The sequence below is a fragment of the Crassostrea angulata genome, chromosome 4 (assembly GCF_025612915.1).
Source record: "Crassostrea angulata isolate pt1a10 chromosome 4, ASM2561291v2, whole genome shotgun sequence".
Taxonomy (NCBI): Eukaryota; Metazoa; Mollusca; class Bivalvia; order Ostreida; family Ostreidae; genus Magallana; species Magallana angulata.
The window spans coordinates 45,245,706-45,267,353 of NC_069114.1; the positions used below are offsets into that span (position 1 = coordinate 45,245,706).

Genomic DNA, 21,648 nt, shown 5'->3' on the forward strand with positions numbered 1-21,648 from the left:
TTTGTAATTGGTTTGAAAAAGGTTTACCAAAAATGCTAAACAGATGCCTAAAGACACACTCATTGAAAATAAGGGGCAATAAATATATCCTGAGTATTTATCTCTCTAAGACTCACCCTCTTCTTGCTTAAATTTGACGGTGAAACATCCATCGCATTTAGAAGACACCCTATGTACATTTCCTCCGTCGCTTTGAGCTTTGTTCTCAAAATATTTTTTCAGATCGTCTCCTGACACATCATCTCCCTCAGCCGAGACAACAATATACCTCAATGGATCTACGGAACCCACTTCTAAATATTTCCCTTTCAAAGGCTTCTTTTTGCACTTGTTTTGAATTTCTGTGATATCTGCAAAGAAAACAGCAATGTGCATATTTGGTCTGAAATGAGCAAAATCTGCCATACCGTGTTACCAATACCAAGATTAAATTGTCAGCTTTGATTTGATTGGTCAGTAAGATAACTTACCAACAGGAGTACTAAACTCCACCACGGCGGTGCTCTTGTCCTCAGTGTACACCACACAAATAACTTCCGCGTCTCCGCCTGCTCTCCCCTCCAAGAAGTTAGAAAAGGTCTCCTCATCAGTCTCAGGATTTATGTTGTTCACGCACACAAACAAATCTTTAGCAGTCTGAAGTGAAAAATGTTGCACATCAAAACAAGAATGGCTGCAAGATCAATGTACATGTAGTTCTTAATATAGATACTTGGGATTGTCTTTTTGGGTTATTGACAGCGTTCAATGATTTGCTTATTTTCTTGGTACATAAGTCAACGTTTAATACGTTATTAGTAGATTGAATATTGGTTACTAAAGTTGGGGAAAGAAATGTGTGACAGTTTAACAATGCATGAACAAAATCATTTTGTATTTAAAATCAAAACACTGCTGTGATGTTATTTCTTTGTTCCAGCAGTCTAAAATTGTGCCTGTGACAGTCCGATATTAGTGATCTTAATATCAGACAGTTACCAGTGGTTGGAGTACTGATATCCTTCAAAATCAGACTGTCTCAGGTAAATCAACAACGAAATTCAAAAGCAGTGCTTTAAGTATGATATATGCCTCAACACTTCTATATGAAAAAATATCACACAATTCTTAGCGGTAACATGCCTTGAAACTCTGATATTTTTTTTTAACAGAACTGTTTCAACATACATCCATTACATAAACTGCTCCAATAAATTTGGTGATCAGGCTTATGCGAGATACATGTACATGTATTAAAATTTGATGAAGATTTTAATACGAGTAAATACAATTACAAATATTCATGGTTAGTAAATTGAAATGATTTGTTTTGTCCCACTCCTTGAACAAGGCCATTGGGATGGCATACACAGTATCCGGCATTGCATAATGTTCATTTCCCTAACTTATTCCCCAAGGCAAGCCATGAAATCAAGCCCTATATTTTTTCCCCTTATAAGGAGATTTTATAAATCACGATTATTCTTTTTTGCTTTTTTTCATTGGGGGGGGGGGGGGGGTGGCAGCAGAGGGTTTGTTGTTTTTGCTGCTGGAAATATATCCTATATCTGTAAATGAAATATACTGTATACAGGGTTATTTTTGCCCCATGTTATTTTTGCCCTTCTACACTTGCAAATGGTTTCGTCCTGTCTTAAATTCGCCCTAACTCGCTTGTGTACTCAAGAAATAGCTTGGAACATTGGAATTTGCCCAGTCTTAAATTCGCCCGCTGACAAGGAAGGCGAAAGGGGCGAAAATAAAATGAGGTTGAATACTTCCCTGTATACAGTATATACTGTGGTTAATTCAACACTCGTTTACCTCTTCTGTTGCCTTGGCTGTAGCTTCAGACTGGTCTTTTTCGTGCTGTGGCTTGCTATGGTGTTTTGGTTCTGATCATAGAAAAAGAAATTAATATACATGTATGATGAAAACACTTTTCCCTTAAAACCTTTGAGAATATAAACTTTGGTATACATGTATTAGGCTTAATAAATTAAACAGATTGTACCTTTTTTGGCTTTCTTTTTCTTTGGATGCTTTTGATCTGAGTTGGGATTATTTGTTGGCAAAGATGTATCTTGATCTGAAGACTTAGATATTGATTCATCTAGATTAGAAGCCAAAGTCTCATTCCCTTTATTGGAATTGTTAGCATTTTGAGATGTTTGAGTTTGCATTTTTTTATTTTGTTCTATTAGGCTGTGATAATACTGTAACTGTATCATCTGCTGGGCAAACTCATTCTCACCCCCAGGGAAAGAAAACTGTCCTGGTGCCATGTTTGGAAAACTATAAGGAAATGGCATGCTAGTATATGGGTTTCCATACATCATATCAGGGTTTGGTACATTAGGATTGCTTACATTTGGTTGGGCTGAAGAACTAGGGGGGTAATTCTGCGGGTTGCTATGTGGAATATTTTGTTGTGGTGTATAATAACTAGGTGGAAAATCTGAAGACTTCACAGGCTTGGTTGCTTCCCTTTGAGCAGAGCTTCTAGGATCAACATAGTCACTTCCCATATTGGTTGAATCACTGCTAGGATGCAGGTTTTTAGAGACCCTAGGGGGTAGCTGGGGTTTAACATATGTTCTTGCTGGAACAGGGGGAGGGGCATCCTCGGGGGTTTGATCTTCTTTCGAACCACTTGACCATTGGTCATGCTGATCAGGTTGACTTTGTGTATCAAATGCTTGGGAATTTTTAACCTGCTCAGGGTCCCAAATTTGTTCCTCTGATTCTTCTGCTTTGGCCTGGCATTGAATACTTATATCAGGGCCGCCTGTCTTGGAATCATCAGAATTCTGATTCATCATTTCGCTTCTTAATGCCTGGCCTTTTACACCTGCTTGGCCCTCATTGTCTTCTATTAGGCCTTCAATTTGCATGCCATCAGAGCAAACATTCTGATACACTGTTTGACTTGTCAATGTCTGACCTTCAGCACTGGCTTGGCAAACATTACCAGGATCTTCTGTTCTAGCATCGTCTGGATCCCAATTTTGATACAGTGTTCTATCTATGGATGCCTGGTCCTTCACACCAGACAGACACTGATTATCAGGACCAACTGTTGGCACGCCACCAGGATTAACATTCTGATACACTGTTCCTTCAAACATTTCCTCGGGAGTTTGGGGGGTGATTTGCTCGGATTGTGGGGGGCTGGTTGGTATGGGTGGATTGATTGCTGGTGGACTCCATATAGGTTCCGGGCTGTCTGGACTCTCATATTCATCCGATTCTTGTTCATCTGCTTGCTCTGTAGCTTCTATATTCAGGGTTAATTTTTCATGTTCTGGTGATAAAGAAAAAAGATTTGGGGGTTATCTTGAATAATTTATAGCAAAAGTAAGACTCACCATTCTACAAACTCGGCATATCAAGATGCTGTTGTGAGAATGTATTCAAAATATATTTATCATATCTATATAACACCTTACCTTTGTAGTCGCTCATTTCCTCAGGTGAGTGAGCATCCTCAAATGGTCCCTCTTCTTCCTCCTCTGAGCTTGAATCCTGCAGGATATTTACTGCCCCTTGGCTCCCTGACATTTTAGGATCAACTGAAGTTCCTTTTTCCTGACCCTATAAAAAATTTCACAACACAAATTCTATACCGATTTTCATTTAGAATCAAAGTACTAAAATGCATTTAGCTGGATCACTGTTAACTTTGTGTAAATTTTCGGGGTACTAACTGAATCAGATATAATTAAACAAAAAGCAATTTTTCCTGTGAATCAACATTAATAAAAGTTCAATAAATGATAAAAAAAAAATTTGTACACTGACGTTATTAAGAATTATTAGTATGTAATAATCAAAAGACGACAGTAGAATGGAAGCTACATTGTAATGTACATTTTCTATCTACTCCAGGTGCATAGAAATCACTCACCTATAGCTACCATTAAAACATGTAAGAAATGCTCACTAATTTTTTTTAGTAAGTTCAAAAGAAACTGTGTATATCTTGCTATATGTCACAATAAAAAATATGATAATGATTACATACTATATATAAAATATTTGAATATAAAAAGCTGATTATCATTTGTCTGTAGGATGGTCATGATTCCAAAAAATTTTCAAGATTTGGTTGGTTCAGTAATTTTTGGTTTTACGTTATTTTCTTTTTTCAGTTCAGTTGGTTATAGATCTATTCTAAAGTTACGTAAAATTTAATGAATAGAACTTTAAAAACCTTTGTTTCACCGAGTTTCCTTACAATCTGTTTCAAAACTGAACAAATGAAGAGTATAATAAAGAAATATAAAGATAGTATAGAATTCAGTGGGCCTATTATTTAATTTTGATAACTACCGTATAAACCATGCTTTTTTGACAAGTAGTTTATCATAGATGAAGTATATCCAAATGAATATCTAAGTTTTGTTTTAATAATAATATATTTCTTAGATACTGATTGTTATTTTCTACTGTATTGTAATTTTTAATGCCATTCTCAGAATCTAAATGCTAATGTTTGGTAAAATGATTGGTCAAGACGCAGTTGATAATTCGTTCTATTACCCTTAGCGTTAGCAACACACTTGGCAACGGGTAACAAAATGAATTGTTACATGCGCGTAAATTATGCGCGTACGGTTCGCCGTAAAATTCACGTTATTTCTAAATAAAGCAGTAAAATTTTCTCTAGAATTAAGACATTCAGTATAATAAAATAAATAGTGCCTGTTTGAGAGGGTAACAGTTAAATTTGACACCCCTCGAAAACCATTGTCAACCTCCGCTTTGCGTCGGTTGACAATGGTTTTCGAGGGGTGTCAATTTCAACTGTTACCCTCCCAAACAGGCACTATTTATATAAACTTGACTTTATCTGTAACAAAAAAAATTGTAATCCATCAACATACTGGAAACACAAATTTTTATTTATTTTAGAGAACAATGACAGTCCTTTAAGTAAACTACTTGTATGACATCACAATCACTTAAAAATATGTGATACATTAATATGAAGCTGTGCTATGTTATCAATACAGTGAGCTAAACTGCTTTAAGTAATACTGCATACATGAAAATATGTGCCTGTTTTATTTTCACTCCTTCACCCCTTATTGTCAACAAGCAAATTTAAGACGACTGGGCAAATTCCAATTCTCAAATTATTTTTCTATAGACATAACAGTGTTTGGGCAAAACTATTAGCAAGTGCAAATGGGTGAAAATAACCTGCATACAGTATTCCACAAGTTGACTGTTTAGTTTATATAAAGTACCTCCATAGAATTTTTTAGGAAATAAGCTACATTTCAGCTAGACTTCACTTATGAATTCGATCCTGATTTTTATAAGGCTCAATCTAGTAAGTCAATAAGACCCTGTTCTATGTGTCAGTACTAGTTAGTCAATAAGACCCTGTTCTATGTGTCAGTACTAGTTAGTCAATAAGACCCTGTTCTATGTGTCAGTACTAGTAAGTCAATAAGACCCTGTTCTATGTGTCAGTACTAGTTAGTCAATAAGACCCTGTTCTATGTGTCAGTACTAGTTAGTCAATAAGACCCTGTTCTATGTGTCAGTACTAGTAAGTCAATAAGACCCTGTTCTATGTGTCAGTACTAGTTAGTCAATAAGACCCTGTTCTATGTGTCAGTACTAGTTAGTCAATAAGACCCTGTTCTATGTGTCAGTACTAGTAAGTCAATAAGACCCTGTTCTATGTGTCAGTACTAGTTAGTCAATAAGACCCTGTTCTATGTGTCAGTACTAGTTAGTCAATAAGACCCTGTTCTATGTGTCAGTACTAGTTAGTCAATGAGACCCTGTTCTATGTGTCAGTACTAGTTAGTCAATGAGACCCTGTTCTATGTGTCAGTACTAGTTAGTCAATGAGACCCTGTTCTATGTGTCAGTACTAGGTAGTCAATGAGACCCTGTTCTATGTGTCAGTACTAGGTAGTCAATGAGACCCTGTTCTATGTGTCAGTACTAGGTAGTCAATGAGACCCTGTTCTATGTGTCAGTACTAGTTAGTCAATGAGACCCTGTTCTATGTGTCAGTACTAGTTAGTCAATGAGACCCTGTTCTATGTGTCAGTACTAGTTAGTCAATAAGACCCTGTTCTATGTGTCAGTACTAGTTAGTCAATAAGACCCTGTTCTATGTGTCAGTACAATGATGTGGTCTTTTTATATGGCAAACAGACTGAACAAACCTATAAAAAAAAATAACATTGTGATCTAGCATAAAGATAATGGTACTAAAAAAAAAAAATACCTATACTGCCCATACATACAAGGACTACGCTATTTAAGCAGACTTTTTTAAAGTACATGTAAATTATATGGACTGAGAGGTTAATACGAAAGAACCTTTTTTTGAATAGTTCTTTAAGGATGACGTCTTTTGTTTTGGTTTTTTGGTTTGTGCGTTTTTTGGTCTTTTTTTTTAGGGTTGGTTGGCGAGGGGTCTTTTTGGGAAAGGGGGGGCACAGGAGAGCATTAAAACTATGGAAATTATAGTTTTAAATATTGTCCATTTCATTCTAATAGCCAATTACAATGGTTTGATTTCAATACCAATGCAGTGAATATGCAGAACCAGTCAAATTTTTAATTTACAATTCAACTTCCCTGAAAATAAAAGCATTTGCAAGTGAAGTGTAAAGTCCACTGCAGTGATATGTTATCAGCGGTTAATGTTTGTAAACCAAAGCAAGACCCACACATATAATAACTGGAAGAAACTAAAAGGCTGCAGCTGATAAAAAGAGAACAGAGTGGTGCAGCAGTCAATGGCTGTTCAAAATTTTTTGACTTATTTAGGTCAGAGAAAGAGATATATTTATCATATACATACATACATATATATATATATATATATATATATATATATATATATATATATATATATATATATATATATATATATATATATATATATATATATATATATATATATATATATATATATATACACACTCTAACAGTTTATTAAAGCTATTTGAGTACAGTATACACTCAGGTAGATTAAATTAAATTCCAGAGAACCCATAATATCTGCTGTGGTGCTTAGGGTTAGGCCTAGATATATGAATACAGTGTTTTTGACTCTCAGACGAATATATAGGAGCCAATTCTAAATTCATTGGACTGGATCTGCATGCATTTAAGAAACAGCTCACATCATTTTAGTCGGATTCAAAAAATCAGTAATCCATGTAAATATAGATAATTATGTTTCATGAGATGAAGAGGTCATCTGACTCGACATATTAAACCAACCCTATTTTTCAGGCTGGAGTAGGGAACACACTATTCATTTACCCAGGCCTAATATATATAAACATGCATACTTCAAGCTATATTTGAACCTCGGATACATATAGATATACTGAGTTCCAGAGAACACACAATACCTGCTTCTGGACCAATGACGTAGTTGTGTGGGTAGCCATAACCCTGGGTGCAGGCCGAGGGGGAACTTTCGGTGTGGGTCTAGGGGGAAGTTTAGGTGGTACTTCTGGGGGAGGTTTAGAGTGGGTTGGTTTTTTTGTCTCAAAGGCCTTAATTTTTTCCTGGATACTTAAAGCCTCTGGTGGCTTCTGTCCTTGGTTTTCAGACATGTTCTCTTGTCTAGATATCTGTTAGCCAGGTGATTGTCAATGCTTTAATCAGGTAAAAATCATCTAATCTAAATGATTTAATATAAAGAAAAGCTAGTCTATTCTAGTTATGATGCTGTAATATTAATATTAAAATTACAATTATTAGCTTCCCTATGACTCAATTTCAATAGATAAAATCATATATACATTCACATCAGAAAATTTTCAAAATGATGTCTTTGATCATAGTTTTGATACTGTAAGAAGTTAAAATAAATTATTATGCCTTCTGTCATTCAATACTCATCTATTTCCGCATAGTATTAAAGGATTTATATAGCGTAAGCATACTATGCCGAAATAGAGCACGGGAAATGTTTTCAATGAAAATCTTTCAAGCGCCGACAGCGGGATTCGAACTCACGACGCTTAAATCTTTCAAGCTTGAAGCCCAACACGTTACCGCTACGCTAAATAAGCCGTTATCAATACTAACAGTATTTATATACATAAAACGTAGATATATACGACTGACATTAAGCAATTAAAATTATTCATTTTTCCAAAAACACTTCATTATTGACGGTAATTTTAAAGTTAAAGTTTCTTTTAAACTTTTGAACAAATTGATTGAACATTTTTCAAAGAAATTCTAGGCCTACATGAGAATCACAAAAACGCTTTTTTAAATGACGCTTGATAAAGAATGTACAAGAAAAAAATTCAATGAGATTTCGTCTGCTAAACATTTCGAGTTTTCTCGGTAAGGCCAAACGTCTCTCATTTCTTCATAAAAACATAAACCTTTGTTGAATTTTTATTGTACAACAACTTGTTGATTAAATAAATAGTCAAATCAATTGATATATTTCAAAAAACCCAAAAGCTTGCTTTTCAAGTGATAATTTATAGGGACTTGTCAACGCTCGAACGTCACAGCTAACGTTACTTAAATATAGCAAAGCACGTCAGTATATTCAACAGTCGGCATAATAATAACAATAGTGTGGTGTTGTGCATGTACTATGCCTAAATAGTAGTCAGGGTTTGATACATAGTGCACTCGCCTCCGGCTCGTGCACTATGTATCAAACCCTGACTACTATTTAGGCACAGTACATGCACAACACAACACTATCATATAAATAGCAATCTAAGAGAAGGCAATGGTTTATGCATTAATTGACCTTTGGAGTATAACTTCAAGCTTATAGAAGTGGAAAAATTTTAACAAACACTTCTTATTTTATAAATAGATTTTTGGATATCATGACTCATAATTTGTAAAAAAAAGAAAAAAAATTGCATTGACAATAGTTGGTCATAATTCTTGCTCATAATTCATAAAGCTTTTCTTAAATCATCAATTTGAAATCCTTTCTTAGAAAGTTTTGCAAAAGTTTATTTATTTAACAATAAGTATAGACCCTAAACATTTAATTACTACTATATAAATTACTTTCTTAAAGATCTATCATAATCTTTAAAGATATAGACACTTAATAATATACACACTCTCTCTCTCTCTCTCTCTCTCTCTCTCTCTCTCTCTCTCTCTCTCAAAGGATAGCAGCACTTCTATGCATTAATTTACAATAAATCAACTACATGTATCTAAATTTTCAACAAACCTAATTTAGTCACACACCATGACCAACTAATTAATGATCTTTGTGTAAAAGTTGGGTGTTGGACTTAACAGGATGCCAATGGTCCAAATTTATCAAAACAATTATACATAATTATTAAAACATTAATTTAAAAATCCACATCAGGCATTGATTGATCTGCATGCTTTATTTACAATAATTCATTTACAATTTTTATGTTTCCAGAAAGCTATATCAGGTTTCCAGATTTACCAAATTTTAAAAAAGTTGAAAGCTTTAAATTATTGACCAGTTGATAAATGAAAATGTAAAACCTTAAACTAAATCTAGCTGCTAATAGATTGACACATCTTCTTTAAGCACTATAATGTACAAGTTGATCAATAATTAAATATTTGGAAAAGAATAATTGTGGATCAGTTATATTCTGTTCCAAGATATTTATGCAGCATATTCTTTAAATTATTCAATATTCATAATTAAATTCCTTTGGGTTCATACAATGTTTATTCAATGCTACGAAAAAATCCCAAGAATTCTCCTTTAAACTCCCACCCCCTAGTGTGTCCAATTTCAAAACACAGCTGAAGATATTAAAGTCTCTGGGGATTTTGCTTTGCAAGCAACATGAAAGTACCCAGATGATAATGTTAAAAAATTGTATGAGGTGTTCCGAGTAACTTCAGAATTATAAGAAATGTCATGTTTTCTCAATATAAATCTCTTTTCATGTAAGTTTGTTTGGTGTGGACTTATCTGGCTTGGATAAAAATTAATTGATGAGATGTCAATGAAAAAAAACTTGAATTATATCGCCTTTATATATTTATATATATTATATATGTATCATTTTGAATTGTACATCTTTGACAAGGATATGTATGTGTTTTTTCATTAAAAGTATTGAAAAATGATGGAAACCATTACCATGGACAGATTTTAACAACTAAAAGGGAAAGTACTTCATATATTATATATAACTTTTTTTCAAGGAAGAAACTAAAAATACACTGGCATATTGAGCCATTGACCATTTTTTCCGTGTATATACATAGCATCATTGTCTTCAGAAATTTCCTACACCTGCAATTTAAGTTTTCTCATCATAATCTAAGATTCCACCTGGACAAATCAAACCAATTGAAACCAAGGTGATCCTTTAAAACTCGATCTGTATTTTTGCAATCAATTTAATAAAAAACAAGAGATGTTTGTGAAACACTAATGCCCCCCTCCCTTGGAAACATCCACAAAGAAAATGAACATTAACTGCAAATAACTGGAATTTTTCTAAGGGGTATAACGCTGTTGAAAATTGCTCTATCATACCCAAAATCAAACTTGACCTAGATATTTTTTAGGTAAACCTGTATACGAAATTTCATACCAATATGTGCTCCCTCTGTAAAGAAAATGAGCAGAAACTGCAAATAACTGGAATTTTTCTATGTCCAAGGGCCATAACTCTGTCGAACATTGCTCGATCATACCCATTATCAAACTTGACCTAGATATTATCATGATAAACCTGTATACCAAATTTCATTTCAAATATGTTCATCCTCTGCGAAGAAAATGAGCTGAACCCCAGATAACTGGAATTTTTATGTCCAAGGGCTATAATTCTGTCGAAAATTGCTCGATCATACCCAATATCAAACTTGACCTAGATATTTTCATGATAAACCTGTATACCAAATTTCATTCCAATATGTTCATCCTCTGCGAAGAAAATGAACGGAAAATGCAAATAACTGGAATTTTTCTATGTCCAAGGGCCATAACTCTGTCGAACATTGCTCGATCATACCCATTATCAAACTTGACCTAGATATTATCATGATAAACCTGTATACCAAATTTCATTTCAAATATGTTCATCCTCTGCGAAGAAAATGAGCTGAACCCCAGATAACTGGAATTTTTATGTCCAAGGGCTATAATTCTGTCGAAAATTGCTCGATCATACCCAATATCAAACTTGACCTAGATATTTTCATGATAAACCTGTATACCAAATTTCATTTTAAATATGTTCATCCTCTGCGAAGAAAATGAGCTGAACCCCAGATAACTGGAATTTTTATGTCCAAGGGCTATAATTCTGTCGAAAATTGCTCGATCATACCCAATATCAAACTTGACCTAGATATTTTCATGATAAACCTGTATACCAAATTTCATTCCAATATGTTCATCCTCTGCGAAGAAAATGAACGGAAAATGCAAATAACTGGAATTTTTCTATGTCCAAGGGCCATAACTCTGTCGAACATTGCTCGATCATACCCATTATCAAACTTGACCTAGATATTATCATGATAAACCTGTATACCAAATTTCATTTCAAATATGTTCATCCTCTGCGAAGAAAATGAGCTGAACCCCAGATAACTGGAATTTTGATGTCCAAGGGCTATAATTCTGTCGAAAATTGCTCGATCATACCCAATATCAAACTTGACCTAGATATTTTCATGATAAACCTGTATACCAAATTTCATTCCAATATGTTCATCCTCTGCGAAGAAAATGAACGGAAAATGCAAATAACTGGAATTTTTCTACGTCCAAGGGCCATAACTCTGTCGAAAATTGCTCGATCATACCCATTATCGAATTTGACCTAGATATTATCATGACAAACCTGTATACCAAATTTAATTTCAATATGTTTATCCTCTGCGAAGAAAATGAATGGAAACTATTTGTGGACTGACAGACAGCAGCAAAGCAATATGGCCTCCCTTCTTTGAAGGGAGGCATAAAAATCATGTTTCCTATAATACAAACCCATTATTCAGTTACATGTGAAATTTTGAGAACATTCCACCCCAGGATTTCTAGGAAATTAACGAATACAAGAATTTGAAGGGCTCCTATTTCGTTGACAATGCATACGTCCACCAATTTTATCTAATAAAGTTATCTACAGATGCCTAAATTTCTTCCGTGAATCCATCTTTACCCATTAATGAAATGTCAACATCGTGCTCCTCTTTTTTGCAACACCTTCTCTTTATCTGCGTCATATGACATCTCAATTCAGCGAAAAAAACGAAACCGAAAGTAGAAATATTTTTTAACTAATATTCATCTTTATAGCATTTCAATACTTAAATTTATATGCCCTGTCGTTTAATACTGGTGTATTCTATCTATATATACACATTTCGTTTTCATAACTGAGTAAAATGTACAAAATTTACGTATACCTGAACTGAAAGAAACTTCACCCAACTATCTTAACTTTCCTTCGTCAGTTCGATACACTGTTGTACTGCTGGGCCAAAATTATTTTCGGGTTATTCTGCTTGAACTGTGCGTCTTGATATCGATATCATATTAGAATAAGGAAAAATATACACCTTGTAAACGATCAATCACGCAACAGAAATCCCCAGGTCCATATATAACGTTACATGCGTGTTTTGCACTTTCGTTTTGCGAGTGAACCACGGCGGGAAAACCCAACGATGTGGCCTGTGTAACAACTTCACAAAGTCAATTGATAAATTCCTTAGTTAGTGTTAATTTAACTTCTTCCCCTTCTTTTGGCCACTTCAGCATATCACTATATTTATGTAGCTTTTGTTCCTGTGAAATACATGTACTTTCAGCCCTAGGGAAGCTGTTCCATATAGGAAATTCAATGTATATCGAGTAGTGTTAGCAATTAGGGTTAACTATAAGAATATATTAGAGTTGATAATGATATAGAATTGCTAAGATGAATAAACTATGATGTATACTTTCGAGATTTTAAGGTGTTTGCTTGGGAAATATTCATTTTAATGAACGTTGTACAGGGCTAAATGGACGGTATGATTATTGTGTAGGTTATGCGGTCTCAACACTTTGGATAGGATGATATGGCGTAAGACTGAAGACGGAATAATATTGAGTTTGGGGATTTAGGATCAGATGGCTTGATGATTATAGAACTGGGGACAGGATGGTATTATGCTGGAGGACTGGGTTTTAGGATTGGGTATAGGAAGATGTTATGTTGTAGGGGCAGAATAATATGATGTCAATGGACTTGGGACAATGCGAAACGGTGATATTATGTTGAATGATTAGGGATAGCATGGAGAGTAGTTGAATGATTGTGTATAGGATGATGTTATGATGAAGGACTGGGGACAGGATGATAAGATGTAAGACTGGGGACAAGATGATGTGATGTTGTAAGATTGGGGACAAGATGATGTGATGTTGTAGACTGGGGACACGATAATGTGATGTTGTATGACTGGGGACAAGATGATAAGATGTCGTAGGACTGGGGACAAGATAATGTGTTGTTGTAGGACTGGGGACAAGATGATGTGTTGTTGTAGGACTGGGGACAAGATGATGTGATGTTGTAGGACTGGGGACAAGATGATGTGTTGTTGTAGGACTGGGGACAAGATGATGTGATGTTGTAGGACTGGGGACAAGATGATAAGATATTGTAGGACTGGGGACAAGATGATGTGATGTTGAAGACTTGGGACAAGATGATAAGATCAGTGATGGATTCAGAGGGGGGCGCACCCGGCGTGCGCCCCTCTAAAATTGTCAAAATAAAGTTAACTTATAACTCCTTCGATCAAAGAAAATGTACAACTTGCGAGTCTTAAACATGAACTTTTTGGAAACTCATGGGATTTCTCTACATTAGACTGATTTCAACGGTGAAGTATAAAATATAAATACCCGTGTGTAACGTACATAGAAAGCCCATTTTAATTACAATCTCCTTGGGTTCAAATGTGACCAGTCATTCGACTTTAAGTAATTTGATATACTAGGTAGGGTTTAAAACGACTCTTTAATGTTTATTTTACAATACAAGCTGGCATGGTTATCTTTTTTTTTATTTTTTATTTCATTTTCGTAAACATCGCCGCATTGAACTTGGTATTTTTAACTGATTAATTTACATCCATTTATAAGATAAACGTAAACAGAAATGTTTCTTATATATTCTTGCATTGCGGAGTGTTTTGCTGGGATTTTTCAGGTCTTTTATTTACAAACGTTCAAAAATTGAAAAATCGTCCCCTTGGCTGCCCAGACCCTTTGCCTAAAACTGGCGCCCCTTTAACTTCAAATTCTGGATCCGCCCCTGAAGATGTTGTAGGAAAGGGGGCAGGATGAAAGGATGTAGAAGGTTTTGGGACAGGATGGGCTTCAGTTAAAGGACTGGGTATAGGGTGATGTAGTAAATATCAAATGAAGTGCAGGTTCAGGATGATGTTAGGTTGTAGGACTGGGAACAGGATTAAATGATGTTGAAGGACTTGTGACAGGATGGTTTTATTTTTTAGGACTGGGTTCAGGATGGAATGTACTTATATGTAGGATGATGTGATGTAGAAGGAATTGGGTCAGGATGATATCAAATTACAAATCACGCCATCCTTTACCTAAAATTGAACCTATTTCACCTTTGTAATGCTTATTTTATGACGCATTGCGGATTGATAGGACCAAAACAAAACGTTTTGTTTATTTAACCATTCTTTTTCATATTGGAAAGTGTTTTAACTCTTACCATCATATATCCAAGCCCAAATTAAAATGATGATTTATTTTGGCCTAATTGTCAACTGAATGTGCCATGTGTATGAATTGAAGCAGATCGATCGTAAAATGTGTTTATAAGCAATGAAAGACACAATATTTATTCAAAGTAAGTTTTAAGCCTCAAAATGTCAGATATTATACAATCCTCATAGTCTGGTCCCGATTTTTAAAAAAGGCTCTAGAAATACGTTTTAACGGCAAATAATAATTATTTGGTCCAGCATGGTTTTTTAACATAATTTGGGTATGCTGATTCCGAAAAAATATGCTGGTCATCTGGAAAATGACGTTAAATAGGTCAAAATGGCGATTCAAAATGGCGGACTCGAATTTTCGCAGATTTGTCATGCTGCTAAATTCTGAGTCGAATTGCGGTAAATAAATCAAATAAAGAAACTGAATATGCAAAAATGAATAACGTTTTGTTTTGTTGTTCGATGGTAAATGTTTAGATAACTGAATCAGGCACGTAGCATCGGGGGGGGGGGGGGGGGGCCCACACTTTTTCTCGCAGCAACAATTTTTTTAAAATTTACATATAAAAAATGGAATTATCATAGAGTTGGCCCCCCCACTTTTTTGGGAGTATGTAAAAAATTGATATGAAAATAAGGAAATGAGGAGTGAAATTGAAGTAATATAGTCGCCAGGATTTTGAAGATTTTGGGAAACTTAAAATTTCCCTTTTTTTTTTTTTTTTTTTTTTTTTTTTTTTTTTTGCTTGTCAAGATTTTTTGGATGAATCTGCCCCCCCCCCCCCCACTTTCAAAAACGATGCTACGTGCTTGCTGAATAATCAATTAAATTACACAAGTTTCTTAATTAGGACAGCTTTTGACAAAATGATTCGAGGGCCTTTAACAATTACTTTCTATGACCTTGTTTCTAGTTATGCGAGCTATAATTATATATTTTAATGTTAACTCTATAAAAATGAATGATGATTATTATAATGCACCATAATACATAAACAAGAGGCCCATGGGCCACATCGCTCACCTGAGGAACAATAGGTATGATAAAATCAGCTCAATGGAGTCATAATACAAACTATCTGGACAATATACAATAATTCATGTAAATCCTGTATAAATAAAATTCATTTTCCCCTGGATATTCTAATGTTTATAATCATTAGTCCCTTTTCTAACAGGATGATTTTATAGTCATATCATGTGTTGAGTATTGCAGTTCTCAAAAAGATCCCTAACAATAGTTTATATATGGGATATAAACGTACAGTAAACTCTCAACCTTCTCATGAGGCCAAAGAATTGTCCTGGGGCCAAAGTCTTAACAATTATAAAGAATCATCTGGCTGATTAGTTTCTGAGAAGATTTTTAAAGATTTACCCTATAAATTCCTTTGTTAAACTTTGACCCCCCCCCCATTGTGGCCCCACCCTACCCGTGGGGATCATTATTTTCACAACTTTGAATCTACACTACCTGAGGATGCTTTCACACAAGTTCCAGCTTTCCTGGCTGATTAGTTTCTGAGAAGAAGATTTTTAAAGATGACTCTGTTTATTCCTATGTAAAACATCGACCTCCCATTGTGGCCCAAACCTACCCCCAGGGGTCATGCTTTTCACAAATTTGAATCTACACTAACTGAGGATGCTTCCACACAAGTTTTAGCTTTCCTGGCTAATTAGTTTCTGAGAAGAAGATTTTTAAAGATTTACTGTATATAATCATATGTTTAACTTCAATCCCCCATTGTGGCCCCAACCTACCCCCAGGGGTCATGATTTTCACAACTTTGAATTTACACTACCTGAGGATGCTTCCACACAAGTTCCAGCTTTGCCTTCGAATTAGTTACTGAGAAGAAGATTTTTAAAGATTTACTGTATATATTCCTATGTTAAACTTCGATCCCCCATTGTGGCCCAACCCTACCCCCGGGGGTCACGATTTTTACAACTTTGAATTTACACTACCTGAGGATGCATCCACACAAGTGTCAGCTTTCCTGGCTGATTAGTTTCTGAGAAGAAGATTTTTAAAGATTAACTGTGTATATTCCTATGTAAAACGTTGATCTCCCATTGTGGCCCAAACCTACCCCCGGGGGGTCATGATTTTCACAAATTTGAATCTTCACTACATAAGGATGCATCCACACAAGTGTCAGCTTTCCTGGCCAATTAGTTTCTGAGAAGAAGATTTTTAAAGATTTACTTTTTATATTCATATGTTAAACTTCGACCCTCCATTGTGGCCCCACCCTATCCCCAGGGGTCATGATTTTCACATCTTTGAATCTACACTACCTGAGGATGCTTCCACACAAGTTTCAGCTTTCCTGGCCGATTAGTTTCTGAGAAGAGGATTTCTAAAGATTTACTCTATATATTCATTTGTTAAACTTCGACCCCCCATTGTGGCCCCATTCTCAGGTGAGCTAAAAAGGTTCAGTTTACAATTCAATAAGTTGGTTTCTGGAAGAACAGATTTTGAAAATTTTCGTAATAAATATTGACAATTTTTTTACTTTTTAAAGCGCTAAGCATAGCTCAGCCCTTTATGGTCGTTAGACTTCAACTTCCAGTGCATCGAATAACCGCCCCCTCTAAGCAAAAGTATACATCATTTAAACTGGTTAGGGAACCAGTTTCAGGGGTTTATGCACATAACTGCACGGGCTATTGTGAATCTAACTTACGGGTTATTGTGAAATTAATGTACGGGGCTTACATACATCATTGCAGGGACTGTCATAATATAATATAGTGCGTATACAGAAGCTGAAATGCTATATACATATATCTGTTATATACATACAGAAGCTGGGTTAGCGCTTTTCAGTACTATCAGTACTTTGATTTAATCTTAAGCTTTTAAGATCTGTGTACAAACATAGAATTGTTAGCAAATCTCTGTATCTTGCTTATAATTCGAAGCAAACACTAAAAAATGGTTAATAAATAGAAATTGTTAACAATTAAACACAAGAAACATGCACTACATGTATAACAAATAAAGAACACAATTTATTTTTTCGAAATGAATCATATATATACATATATATACCTACATATTTCCGTAAGCGATATCAAACTCTATTTAAACTGAATAAACTCGAGAAAATGCCGAGCATCTCAACAAAAACCTATTGCATTAATCTACCATTACGCAAAAAATAATGCCGAATTACCGATAGAATGAATTGTATTTCAGTACTCCTACATCAGATTTTGCTTAATTTGCGCAGGTAAACAGTTAACGTAACTGTTTGATTTACCGAAGTCCCTGTTTGATTTGATACGTAAAAATCACGAAATACAGACGACAGTTTCCAGGTTACAAAGCATAAATAATGAAAACGAAACGAAAATCAGAACAAGCTAACATCAACGTCATGTGTGAAAACTGTCAACGCATTGAAATATTTAGCCTCAATTTACTTCACAAAATCGGCACCAATATATTTTTCATGTTTAAAAAATTTCCCTTCATACGCGAACTGTTGCACAACAAGCAAATTCATCATAGTCAGATCGACCCTTTTTCGTATAATGTCATGGCTGCTTTCAACAAAGAACCTCGTTTTAGAAGTATGGAATACGAGTCTTGGTAAAATGGGTAAGCAAAACCGAGCCGTGGCAAAATAAAAGCCGGGGCAGATCGGCAATCATCAATTCCAAATACGCATTATTTTGCAGCAATAATTACAGCAAATACAAATATACTGGTCCATCAATTATCCTGAAATTTTAATGAGATTGGCAGATTAATAACTGCTTATCTTTTGTTTTGCCCAGGCCAAGTCTTGTCTACCCATTTTACCGGATGCCGAATCCGAGGCTATTAAACTGATTGAAACACGGCTTTCCTTTATTATTATTTTCGTAATAACTCAGATTTGAAACAGAATTAGACCTTAATTTTTGCAATTTATATTTTCCTTCCCATAAGGATAATTTATGCTAAACTACGTTGAATTGGAATCAGTAGTTCTTGAGAAGAAGATTTTTAAAAATGCACCCCCCTTTTTCTACATTTTCAAGGTTTTCTCCGCTTTGAAAACAGATCGGACTTTTATTTCTGCAATTTATATTCGCCCTCCCATAAGGATGCTTTGTGCCAAATTTGGTTGAAATTGGATAAGCGGTTTTAGAGAAGAAGTTCAAAATGTAAAAAGTTTACAGACGGACAGACGGACAGACGGACGGACAGACGGACGGACGGACGGACGACGGACAAAAAGTGATCAGAAAAGCTCACTTGAGCTTTCAGCTCAGGTGAGCTAAAAAGCGCAAACGACAATATCGTGGTTCGAGTTATCAAATTCTGATTACGGCAAAAAAAAGATCAGTTCAGTATAGATGTTCAGTACGTCATATGAGCAAGTCATTGATAAGAGTTCACTATGAATGATAAATCATTAACACGAAAACGAAAACATGAGCACAATATTGATATGTGTATAATATGCCAGGACAAAAAGTCGGACATTTTAGAGCTTAAAAGCGAACATTCAATAAGGACATTATTGGATAGGGCACCTCGTCGTAAAAAAAATTAAAGATGCAAAATACTTGGAGGCTATTGATAGAATAGAGCAATTGAATACATCAGATAGAGTTCCGTGTCACAGGAAATGTCACAGTGATTTTATACATCCAAAATCTATAAGAGTAATGGAAAAGAAAGCCAATTTTCTTGAACACAACTCAAATGTAAATAAACATGAAATGCCATCCTCTTCTACAGCCTCCAACGTTACATCGTCAACAACCCGATGTTCACGGAATTTATTTAAACCTGTAGATTGGGATTTATGTTTATTTTGTCAAGAACAGAATCGACAGAAACTTTTTAATATAACAACATTTTCTGTTAGTGACCTGATCCTAAAGAATGCAAAATATGATAATACACTTCGTGTTAAATTAGGAAATGTATGCGACTTGATTGCTGCAGAAGGTAAGTACCATCTAAAGTGCATAAATACCTTCAAATATGAAAGGCAGAAAACAGAGAAAGCGTCCAAATGTGAAGATCTAGCCATGCTATTTCTTGTTCGTGAACTAGAATATGCAGCAAAAAAGCACCAAATTTTACAGCTCTCTGATATTTGGAACAGATATTGTGGATTGGTTGAAGAAATAGAATCTGAGATGCCCAAGTCTTACATTACTCGAAGATCCACATTCAAAGAAAATCTACAATTAAAACTGCAAAATATCTTTCACTTTCTTCGTCCCCTCAACAGAACAGTGTCTGAACGTGAAACACTTTTAGTGCCACGTATTTGGTCTGAATCTCACTTTGGAGAAATACTATAAAAGAAGGGCAAGATATTGTAGATGACGAATTTCTAACTATGCGATGTTATAAACCTCTACACAACTCTTTCCACGAACTTGTACATGTTGCATTGAGACTAAGGTCAGATCTGCAAGAGAAAAGTGGACGTAAAGGAGGAGAATGCCGTAAACTGTGTTTCAGATAGTGTTCTCATGTTTCTGAGTCTTCTTTACGGTGGGCAGGAGGTTTTTGAAAGTGCCGTTGATGCAGAACGTCAGGGAGGCTCTAGACAAAAGAAAGTAATGAGCGTTGCTCAAGATATTGTGTATGGAGTAAGCGATGGAAAGAAATGGACTCCAAAACACATCGGCCTTGCTTGTACCTTACACCAAATGACAAGATCAAAACAGCTTTTAAATAAACTTATTAAATAGTGCCGGTCATACGCTTAGTTATAAAGACGTGCTGTGTATCGACACTGGTCTAGCAGAAAAAAGCCTCCAGTCTATGGATGAGGTAAGTGGTTATTTTCTTCCACTGAATTTAAAACCGGATGTTTTCACACATTTCACTGCTGATAATATAGACATTAGTGATTCGACACTGGACGGCAAAGAAACATTTCATGCAACTCAAATAGCTTGTTGGCAACGTGGGGGAGGAAATGACGTTGACCTTCAACACATATTCTCATCGACGAATGAGACTTTGAAGGTACCTCCTCAGATGGACAGGATTATTGAAACCACAATTATGGAAGGAAAATCCCAGCCGTTATTTCCAAAAGCAGTTACCTTAGATATTTTTAAACCTTCTGATGAAATAGGAAACTTCTCCAGCTATAATGGATTTGCTGAGGAGCTGGCGTTTCATTTGAAAAGACACAAACAAGAAGTCCCAGTAACCTGGTCCACGTTTAGTCAGTCGATTAGCAGCATAAACCCTGATCTCACTGTCGTTGGTTACATGCCTATCGTACAGGCTCCTGCTCATGAAATAGATACGCTTAACAAGGTTGTCCAGAAATGCATGTACATTTCAAACCGTCTTGGACAACGTCATACTGTTATTACAGTCGACCAAGCTCTGTACTTCAAGCTGATGGATTTAAAATGGTCAGTTCCAGCGTATAGAGACATACTTGTGCCACGAATGGGTGGCCTACATATAGCTATGAACTTTATGAAATGTATAGGAGATCATATGAGTGGTTCCGATTTGTACGAACTTTGGATGGAATGCGAGTTGCTAGGACCAATTGCTGCTCAAAATGTTTTAGGAGGAAAGCATTATAGCCGTGGTATAAGAGCCCATAAAATCAGTGCCCAAGCTATTTGGAAGATTTTGATTCCCAACTTTTTTACATTACATTTTACATTAGCCAACAAAAATGTAGATCATTCATTCGCAAACATTGAATGATATTATGAACGAACGAATAGACATTCAATCAAGTATAGAGGATCTGCAGAATCCCGTTTTCAAGGAATATTTGTCAAGTTTTAGAAAGGAAACTGAGAATCCAAATATACTATTTTGGTGGTCATATTTAGACTTGGTACCCATTCTGTTGGCATTTACAAAATCGGAAAGAAAGGGACTGTGGGATCTATTTCTAAATTCCTTCCGTTCAATGCTCC

General features: G+C 35.3%; 1 protein-coding gene across 3 annotated transcripts in view; it reads right to left on the reverse strand.

The window, feature by feature from the left end:
* LOC128180091 (protein mono-ADP-ribosyltransferase PARP14-like) overlaps nucleotides 1-12,627 on the reverse strand; it is a 34,577-nt gene extending 21,950 nt beyond the window's left edge. The window contains exons 1-7 of one of the 3 annotated variants that reach the window (XM_052847925.1): nucleotides 12,388-12,627; nucleotides 7,374-7,598; nucleotides 3,429-3,573; nucleotides 1,994-3,283; nucleotides 1,804-1,874; nucleotides 471-636; nucleotides 117-350 (exon numbers count right to left, since the gene is read on the reverse strand). In XM_052847925.1, the coding sequence (XP_052703885.1) occupies nucleotides 117-350; nucleotides 471-636; nucleotides 1,804-1,874; nucleotides 1,994-3,283; nucleotides 3,429-3,573; nucleotides 7,374-7,580 (2,113 nt within the window). In that variant the 5' untranslated portion in view covers nucleotides 7,581-7,598; nucleotides 12,388-12,627. Of the gene's footprint in view, nucleotides 1-116; nucleotides 351-470; nucleotides 637-1,803; nucleotides 1,875-1,993; nucleotides 3,284-3,428; nucleotides 3,574-7,373; nucleotides 7,649-12,387 lie in introns of all 3 variants that reach the window. The other 2 variants (XM_052847924.1, XM_052847926.1) reach the window with 2 other exon arrangements.
* Nucleotides 12,628-21,648: the final 9,021 nt, after the last annotated feature.